Raw genomic sequence first — 9,851 nt, 5'->3', positions numbered from 1 at the left:
AAGCTGGCGTTGGGTCAGGAGTTCTTAGAGATGTCCTCAGCGATTTTTGGCTAGACTTCTATGATCGTTGCACACTTGGAACAGCAATTAAAGTACCTTTTATCAGACACGATTTCAAGGCTGAAACCTGGAAAGCCATTGGCAGAATTTTTGTGAGAGGATACCAAGATTGCCACTACCTTCCTATCAAGCTTGCATCTGTTTTTGTGGAGGAGATGTTATTTGGAGCTGTGTACAGTGACCTGACCCAAAGCTTTCTGCAATATGTAAGCGGTCAAGACCGAGAGATCCTCCAGCAAGCGTTACAAGATTTCTCCTCAGTTGACATGGATGACCTTGTAGAGACTCTCAACAACTACGAATGCAGAAGAAGAATCTCAGTAGACAATCTTCCAACTATTCTGACAGAAATTGCCCACAAAGAACTTGTGCAAAAGCCAATGTTTGTTATTGATTGTTGGAGGGAAATCACAACACCAAGCATCACTCTCAATTATGCGAAGCTAACAAAGATGTATGCCGACCTTAAAGCAACAACTAAGAAGGTGTTGAAGCTGTTGAAGTTCCCAGAACATATGACCCCAAACCAAAAAGAGGTGGAACATCATCTGCGAAGGTATATCAGGGAACTGGATGAAGAAGAACTCTCTAAGTTTCTGAGATTCTGCACAGGGTCCAATTTGATTGTGTCTGACAGTCTCACTGTTGAGTTCACAGGAATGTCTGATTTCACAAGACGGCCAATTGCTCGGACATGTGGAATGTTGCTAGAGCTATGTGACTCCTATGAAAGTTTCCCAGTCTTTCGTGCTGAATTCAATGACGTCCTTAAGAGCAATGTCTGGGTGATGGACATAGTGTAGCCCAATATGTGGCACCTCAGACATGATTGTGGCCATGCTGTTTCCAAAATGTGTAGGACCACTGTCATACTTGACTGACACAAAATAGCAGTGTTATTGTTCTTCCACTTTGAAAACCATTTAAAGGTAGTTTGTCTTCAAGTCTTGTTTCATGCAGTAACTAACAAGCCAATAAATTAGCCAAATATTTGATGCTATGATTTTACACCAGCCTATATTTCTCAACAGGTTAACAATAATTGTGCGTTTTGAACTGCATTGAACTGTTTACATTTGAACTGCATTGATGACATCTTTGTGTATTGAAAAGTTTTGATAAGCTCCAGTTCCTCAAAGGTGTGTTCATAAACTATGTTCCAGGTTAACATTTGCATTTAAGGTGCTGCATTGATGATGACCTCTTTGTGTATTGATACGTTTTGATAAGTAGGAACTATGTTCCAGGTTAACAACAATGGAACATTTACATTTGAGGTGTATTTGAATAAGCTGCAGGTTCTGTATTGAAAAAAAAGGGATTTTGAGGTAGCCAACTAAAAACACGATTTTATTTTTGTGATTTTATAGCAATTTCTATTTTTGTACCTGTTTTTTATTTAATTTTTTTTAAATGCTCCTCAGGCATTGTATGCATAAAGCACTTTTCTTAATTGGTGGAGATATTACAAATGTTGTCATGTTCATGATTTCATATTAAATCTTCAATTTCATCTGTGGGTTGTCTTTTTAACTGTTCCTTAAGTTAAAGGGTGTGGTGTGGATATTAGGAGGAAACGTTTTTTTTCAGTACAAACATTTAGTTCTTTTATTTCCTATTCCAGCAGCTACTATGACCTGTCCAATGTGTTGAATGGATGGTAGGTTGGCAAGTTAATCATTTCACAGTCAAAACAAACAAAGGGTAAGATCCACTCAAACATTAAGCAGCTGCAAGCTAATACCACAAACTTATTTTCTTTACCACAAGTCTGGTGAGCAGGTTTGTTTCCAAGCCATAGGCCCACATGCAGGTTCGGTTAGAGTTAGACAGTTACTGATTTTACAATATATTACTTGAGGGGATTACGTTTTGTTAAATTTGCTCTAAAAATTAAAATGGCATGCATTAATTAAAGAAGTAACACTATAACTGTTCTCTAGTGGATGCTATTTCTCATCGTGATATAACGAACATCAACAACCCTCAATAGTACAGAAATAATTATCCACCCTTACAAATGAAACAGTATTTCAGTTCTCAATGAAGTGTACAGTTCAGCAGCAGAAAATGCATCTCTTGGAGCATCCCATCCATTTTCTTGCATCAGAAGACAGCAGAGCTCAAATACAGTCTCATCACATGGGTATTGACTTTTGGGGGTGCATTCCTCCTTACAAAGGTCCAGCTCTTCCTTGTCAATTGTCTTGAGATGGTCCTCACCACCATACATCTGTGGTAGAGTGTACATCAAAATAGGGCGACCTCCAGTCACACCCTGGCCTGCCCTTGCTGTCAACTTGTGTGAATTCCAGGTTTGCACGACTTCATCAAGTTCAGCCTGCATAAAAAAAAAAATATTAGAATAAACAAATGTGCAGCAAAAAGACAAGAGATGAAAATAAGACTCTAACAAACATACTACACTGGGCCTGATTTTAGCAGGGGCTTACCGGGGCTGCAGCCCAGGGCCCCGGCATTTCGGGGGCCCCGAAGGATGTTTTATATTTTTGTGAATGGATAGTCTCAGAATTTAATCAATGACTACTGTATTTTCACGACCATAAGGCGCACCGTCCTAAAAGGCGTAGTCTCAGTTATGTGTGCCATTTCTGTATTTAACACATACATAAGGGGCACCGGAGTTTAGGGCGTGTGTTTTATATACAGGTAGTACTTATTTGGACTTGTAAATGCTGGGGATATTTGTATAAATATTGTTTTACTCGCTTTGCTTTGTAAAAGTATATTTGAGCATTGCACTTTCTTGCACTCAATCTGTTTTATAGTTTGTGTTCACTATTCAGTGATTTTATTTTGTGATGCAAGCATCATATTCTAGTTTCAACCCCAACATGTGGTTTAGTCTTTCTAGAAAAGAGTTCAGAGTTGTTTGTAGTTTGTGACAACTGGCTTATTAAAGTTGTAAGTTGTCAAAACTTACTGTTCGGTCATTTTCTGCTCATCCTCTAAAACAAAATATATATATATTTTTTTTTTTTTTTTTTTTTTTTTTTTTTTTTTTTTGACTCTAGCCCAGGGGCCCCCATCCTGACTCCAGCCCAGGGGCCCCCATCCTCCTAAATCCGGCCCTGCACCTGTGGCATGAATTTCCACACAATTAAAAGGACTGAGATAATGAGTGTAGGCTTATATACTAACCTGAACTAGATTTAGAAAGCAGAATTGGATCAGACTCTTATCCAAGAAATCCCCTGAGAAATGCCCATCACGTTGAAGAGTTTGGAAAAGGTTGATCCAGAACTGTACACTCTGTCTCCTCAAGACCCCCCACCAGGATTCAATTCGCTGGTTTGCAGTGCTGCGTCCATAGATGAAACTTCGTTCTCCTGCGAAAGAGTCTGTGTGATTCCTGCGCAGGAAGATAAGCATGTTTTCGATGTGCCCATTTTCCGTCCCTCTGTCAGCGCGCAGTCGCTCCGGACATCCTCCCAAGCGAGTTGTGGATGAGACGAAGTAGTCGGCAATTACTTTTGGATCGTTGTTTGTTATGTAGGCCTCCATCCACACAATATAGCGACTAAAACCGTCAATGCAACCACTGATGGCAATGCCGTATGGCTTTAGCTTATCATACCCATCCATATGCCAGAGCGCATTGGGACCTTTGCTGTGATATTGCCTGCGTCTCAGGCGCCGCGCACGCCTGTACTCCACCCCTTCAGGATCAAGCAACTTGATCAATTGTCTTATTGTATTTTGCGATACAACATAACCTCTCTGTATTGCACGCAGATGTAACCATCGATATCCTTGCATCTGCCCATTTCCAGCAATTTCAGTATGCAAGAATGCGGCCACTTCTTCCAAGTTTGTATGATTTTTCCTTCTGAAAAGTTGATGTTTTCGGCACAACCTTTTCAGCGTCCTTACACTAATAATCACACTGTGGTTCTGGGCTAAAAGACAGAGGATTTCCTTATTGCTAAACCCGATTCTAAAGTACAATTTGACCAAATCATCTACACAAGGCATGTCTGATTCTGGATTCTGTGCATGTATCCTGTGCAGCGGTTGGCTCTCTTGAACTAATTTCAACTTTATTGTCGACACGTCGAGATTAAAGTCGCCACGATATATCAACTTTATTCTCGAAATGGCGAGTTTAAAGTCGACATGTCGAGTTTAAAGTCGACACGTCGAGATTAAACTCAACATGACATTTCAACTTTATTCTCGAAATGTTGAGTTTAATGTCGACATGTCGACTTTAAAGTCGACATGTCGAGTTTAATCTCGTCATGGCAAAAATATTTTTTCTCTTCATGTGTGGCCCTAATACTCCGTCGTAATTATGTAACAAGTGAAACCCTTACAGAAAGAAAATATTCAAATTACCTAAACTTTAATTTTCTTAATGCTGTGTCCCCATGTTGTGCCATATGCCATGATCATACTTTTTGGACATTGGGAAGCAGTGTCCATATTTCATCCTGATAGGATGACCAGAGAAGAAAACGCAGCTTTGGTGAATAACAGCGGGGGGACTTCTGCAGCCCCCCTTTTTCAGCCAAAGCAGCCACACGGAAGTCACAGAGGTGTGAAAACCTACCCCCCTCCCTGTGAGGACAGTGAAAACCGCAAAGCACACAGGATTCTTTCTTTTTCTCTCTTTTGCCTCGCTCTTCACTCTTTCTCCCTCGTCTGATCCAGCCTGCTTCTGCTCCTGCGCTCAAAGCTGGGGCCCACTGTGGCCCACAGTGGAGATGCGGGCCCCAGGGGAACCAGATCCCCAGAACCATCGAGGATAAGTCGAACCCTTCAGAACCAAACTGCTGCAAACAGAACTTTTGCAACACATTTCTCTTGAGTTTCAGAACTTACAGAGCCAAACTGGACGAGGAGCATGCCCTGGTGTGAGACTGAGAGGACCCCTGCTGTGAGACTGAGACAATGTGTCCCTGACTGCAGAGCTGCAAAACTGGATGAAACTCAAGCTTTCCAAATGGACATGAAAAAAGGTTTGCAGGTCTGGCATGATTAGGGACAGAACAAGCAATGTGTCTTTTGATGATGCCAATCATATCGTGTGTTTACTGCGGAGTAAAGACAACACTAATTGATGCTAAAGAATAGACTGCATGCTACGCTATGCTACAGGAATATGTGTTGAGCTGTTGCTAAAGCTTGGACAAGCTTTATTCACTAAGGATTTAAACACTGATATAACATTAGTGTTCATGTGTTTCTCAGATGCTCATTACATTTCCATTACCAAGTCTGACCAAGAGTCATTTAGTGGAATCCTGATGTCTATTCGCTGCTAGCTATTTCAAAGAGGGTAAAGAAACATTTAGCTAAAGGTTTTTGGTTCTTGATTAAGCAAATCATTCAATAAAACATTATTTGGCCAAATAATGTTTTATTCACCTCATGGATTTGCATTTTGAATTGGTCTGAAAACATTCCAATGTCCTTAAAATTAGTGAAAAGCTAATTTGATCATATCCCAAATTATTCCAGATAAACTTTGGTTTCAAACACAGAATCCATCTTAAACTGTAATATGTTTTTCAACCGTTTTCCCCTTCCTCTTTGTACATAGTAGTTAGTTTAGTTTAGTTGAGTTTTACTAGTCTTAGTTGAGAGTGTTAAACTGAAATATGTTTGACGTGGAGCTGAATGATTTTTGTTAATAAACTCTTATATTTTGAACAGAAGTTGTGGTTAATTTATTCCATGTATGTGAGGAAATAACTGTTTGACCATGATTAGTGCTCGAATCACTCTTTCATCTATTGTTCTAACACACAGTTAGTAGGACTGTGTGTCATAAACAGTATATAACAGCTGAAATAATATCTGATTAAATAAGATATTTTACCACCCCTACAGGGGAGGGCAATAAACATCTTAAAGTATCAGAAACATAAATTCCCAGCGGGCTGGGAATAGAATTTAACTATAGAATCACAACACCCATAAATGCATTAATCCCATTAACATTTTTTTAAAAGCTTTTAACTGGATGATAACATGGCTGCTGTTTCTGTAGGAACATCCAGCGAATCATTCTTAAATGGAGAATCTGGAGACGCGTCATAAACATGTAGGGTGAAAATCCGATTATAAAACGTTATTTTTTTTTCAAAGTCAGATGTAGGAGGAAATGTTTCATTCATTTCAATGTTATTTGCAAACAGAAAGTAACTCAGACTGAAAGATTCATAGGAGATTTTACTATGAGAATGACATTAAAGCTGTCTTAACACTTTCTCTGTGAGCTTTAATCATCAGTATTATGATTAACACCCAAGATAAGAGCCTCAGGTTGTTCTTCCAGTTACTCCATTGATGCCTCATCTGGTTGAAATCTTCTTCTCTTCTAGCTTCTATCTGAGGCGTTAGTTTGCAGTTGGGTGAACAAGTTGAATTATCTTCCACCAACTCTGAGAAAATTTTGGGGGAATTTAAATCTATGATTGTTTTTTGTGTTTTTTTGGGTGTGGTAGGGGATTAAGGACTCCATATTGGGGATTGGAACCATCTCCAAGCTGGATGCCCTCATCCAGCAGAAGAGGGAAGAGTATCGGAGAAGGAGGGCGGCTGGAGCCCTCGCACAGAGACGGGCGCAGAGTGAGGAACGCAAACCTGACAAGTATGGACTGCTGTTGACTTTTGGTTTGCCTGCTTTTTCACATCTGCTTCTGTTATTAGAATAATAACACCACTGTTGATATTCAGGTTACATGCGTTTATATCAGCCTGTCACCAGATGCAAACTCTCCTCTTTCATGGTTTTATTTACTGTTTTGGATTACAGGTGCTGGTCATAAAATTAGAATATCATGAAAAAGTAGATTGATTTCAGTAATTCCATTTAAAAAGTGAAACTTGTATATTATATTCATACATTACATACAAACTCATATATTTCAGATGTTTATTTTGTTTAATTTTGATGATTACAAATGACAACAAATGAAAATCTCAAATTCATCATATCAGAAAATTAGAATATTGTGAAAAGGTTCAAAATTGATGGCCCCTGGTGCCACACTCTAATCAGCTAATTAACTCAAACCACCTGCAAAAGCCTTTAAATGGTCTTTCAGTCTAGTTCTATAGGCTACACAATCATGGGGAAGACTGCTGACTTGACAGTTGTCCAAAAGACGACCATCGACACCTTGCACAAGGAGGGCAAGACACAAAAGGTCATCGCTAAAGAGGCTGGCTGTTCACAGAGCTCAGTGTCCAAGCACATTAATAGAGAGGCGAAGGGAAGGAAAAGATGTGGTCGAAAAAAGTGTACAAGCAAGAGAGATAACCGCACCCTGGAGAGGATTGTGTAACAAAACCCATTCAAAAATGTGGGGGAGATTCACAAAGAGTGGACTGCAGCTGGAGTGAGTGCTTCAAGAACCACCACACACAGACGTATGAAAGACATGGGTTTCTGCTGTCGCATTCCTTGTGTCAAGCCACTCTTGAACCACAGACAGCGTCAGAAGCATCTTGCCTGGGCTAAAGAGAAACAGGACTGGACTGCTGGTGAGTGGTCCAAAGTCATGTTCTCTGATGAAAGTAAATTTTGCATTTCCTTTGGAAATCAAGGTCCCAGAGTCTGGAGGAAAAGAAGAGAGGCACTTCATCCACGTTGCTTGAAGTCCAGTGTAAAGTTTCCACAGTCAGTGATGGTTTGGGGTGCCATGTCATCTGCTGGTGTTGGTCCATTGTGTTTTCTGAGGTCCAGGGTCAACGCAGCCACATACCAGGAAGTTTTAGAGCACTTCATGCTTCCTGCAGCTGACCAACTTTTTGGAGATGCAGATTTCATTTTCTAACAGGACTTGGCACCTGCACACAGTGCCAAAGCTACCAGTACCTGGTTGAAGGACCATGGTATCCCTGTTCTTAATTGGCCAGCAAACTCTCCTGACCTTAACCCCATAGAAAATCTATGGGGTATTGTGAAGAAGAAGATGCAATACACCAGACCCAACAATTCAGAAGAGCTAAAAGCCACTATTAGAGCAACCTGGGCTATCATAACACCTGAGCAGTGCCACAGACTGATCGACTCCATGCCACGCCGCATTGCTGCAGTAATACAGGCCAAAGGAGGCCCAACTAAATACTGAGTGCTGTACATGCTCATACTTTTCATGTTCATACTTTTCAGTTGGCCAACATTTCTATAAATCCTTTGTTTTTATTGGTCTTCAGTAATATTCTAATTTTCTGATATGATGAATTTGAGATTTTCATTTGTTGTCATTTGTAATCATCAAAATTAAACAAAATAAACATCTGAAATATATGAGTTTGTATGTAATGTATGAATATAATATACAAGTTTCACTTTTTAAATGGAATTACTGAAATCAATCTACTTTTTCATGATATTCTAATTTTATGACCAGCACCTGTATATGTTTTAAACAGTGTTGGTTCTGATGTTTAAAACAAGTTTAGCATCCAGGTATCGACTATAAAGGCAAAACTTTTAACCGTTTTTATTGGTCTGCATGAAACTGTGGTTGTGAGGTTAGCCACCTTTGTCACATAGAGTTCCTTTCATCTTTAAGAGTCAACTTTCCTGTTTGTCTCTTGAACTCATTTCATCCAGCAGCCTCTGAAAGTTTAGCTGTTGATAAGATTAACTCATTTAGCACAGTGTGCGCTTAAAAAATGTCTATGTTGTGTTTTTATTTACTGTTATGTCAACAGTGAAGTTCATGCCTTGCCTGCTCTCTGAGCGGTCAGCTGATAATACGTCTTTATATTTTTCTTCCTGATATTTATAGACTGAAACGTTCTGTTGAGTTGGGGAGCTGAGACAGAGGCATTTCTTGCAAGAAAAAAGGTTCAAATTTATTTAACGTCCTCAGACGGAGAGATAGAGCTCTGGCTGAGGCAAGCTCAGTGCATACATTTATATCTTACAAAATCCCAAAACACACTTCCCCCAGGGGAACCAACCCACCCCCTACATAAAGAACTTTCTCATACTTGAACATTTAGAGGAAAAACAACTTAAGTTCATCAAGGCCGTTCGCTGTTAGATTAATATTTCTTCCACTGGCCAGATGCATCTCCTCTAAACAGTGTCCTCCCCTTCATGCCATGAAGGAGGCTGTGTGACTCATTCTTATCTCCCATGACCTTCGTTTGGAGCCTCTCAACACCTTTTACTCAACAGTTCCTTTTATCTTGAACTGCGTTTCCACGTTGTGCAGATTAATTTAGATGAATGCATTGTTGCAACCATGCTGGTAGAAGGGTTATCGCAGTTTGGAACAATACTGAATTATGATTGAAGTGTTTTTAATGTTTTGGAAAGTATCAGAGCTTCACAGTATTTATCGAACCGCAGCTTTCTGTGCTGGATGTCAAATGGAAAATGATTACAATTACAATTTTGTTAGAATTTTATATTTACTTTTAAATTCTGTACTTTATAATATGAGAACAGCACAGTTTTAATTCCAGGCTTCCTGAAACCGAAAGCAATTTATTTTTGCTGATCACAGACTTTATTACACTATAGTTCATGTTTAATTAAGCAAAGAAAAGCCGACCTGAAACAAGATTCATCTCACTTTATCCCTAACTACTTTGAGATTGTATAAAATCACAGAATGGAAATTATTAAGACTGAGAAAATAAGTCTCTGATATTCCATCTTTACTTTATTAAATATTTGAAATGTAGATGAATAAGAAAATCAGCAGGAACCATGAGAGCTGAGCAGGAGAAAAAAATGCTGCTGAGTATTTAGTTCAGTTTTAGATTGAAACTCTCTGTCATAATTGATTTATTAGCTC

At 39.4% G+C, this 9,851-nt stretch overlaps 1 protein-coding gene across 1 annotated transcript; it reads right to left on the bottom strand.

Annotated features, from left to right (window-relative positions):
- Positions 1 to 2,074: 2,074 nt before the first annotated feature.
- Positions 2,075 to 4,165, bottom strand: LOC119785590. Its single transcript, XM_038288317.1, has 2 exons — positions 3,223 to 4,165; positions 2,075 to 2,401 (listed from the first exon to the last, which is right to left on the bottom strand). The coding sequence occupies exons 1-2, from the start codon at positions 4,054 to 4,056 to the stop codon at positions 2,075 to 2,077; spliced, it is 1,161 nt and encodes a 386-aa protein (XP_038144245.1). The 5' UTR covers positions 4,057 to 4,165.
- Positions 4,166 to 9,851: the final 5,686 nt, after the last annotated feature.

The sequence above is a fragment of the Cyprinodon tularosa genome, unplaced genomic scaffold (assembly GCF_016077235.1).
Source record: "Cyprinodon tularosa strain WSP-4 unplaced genomic scaffold, ASM1607723v1 ctg251, whole genome shotgun sequence".
In the NCBI taxonomy this organism is placed as follows: Eukaryota; Metazoa; Chordata; class Actinopteri; order Cyprinodontiformes; family Cyprinodontidae; genus Cyprinodon; species Cyprinodon tularosa.
The sequence above is the reverse complement of the archived record's forward strand: the minus strand, read 5'-3'. Positions and strand labels throughout refer to the sequence as shown.

Bases quoted from the DNA above. Each gene is read 5' to 3' on its own strand.
- LOC119785590 (XM_038288317.1), bottom strand. From the start codon at position 4,056: ATGCCTTGTGTAGATGATTTGGTCAAATTGTACTTTAGAATCGGGTTT. The intron at 2,402-3,222 runs GTTAGTATATAA...TTTTTTATGCAG, and splicing joins GCTTTCTAAATCTAGTTCAG to GCTGAACTTGATGAAGTCGT.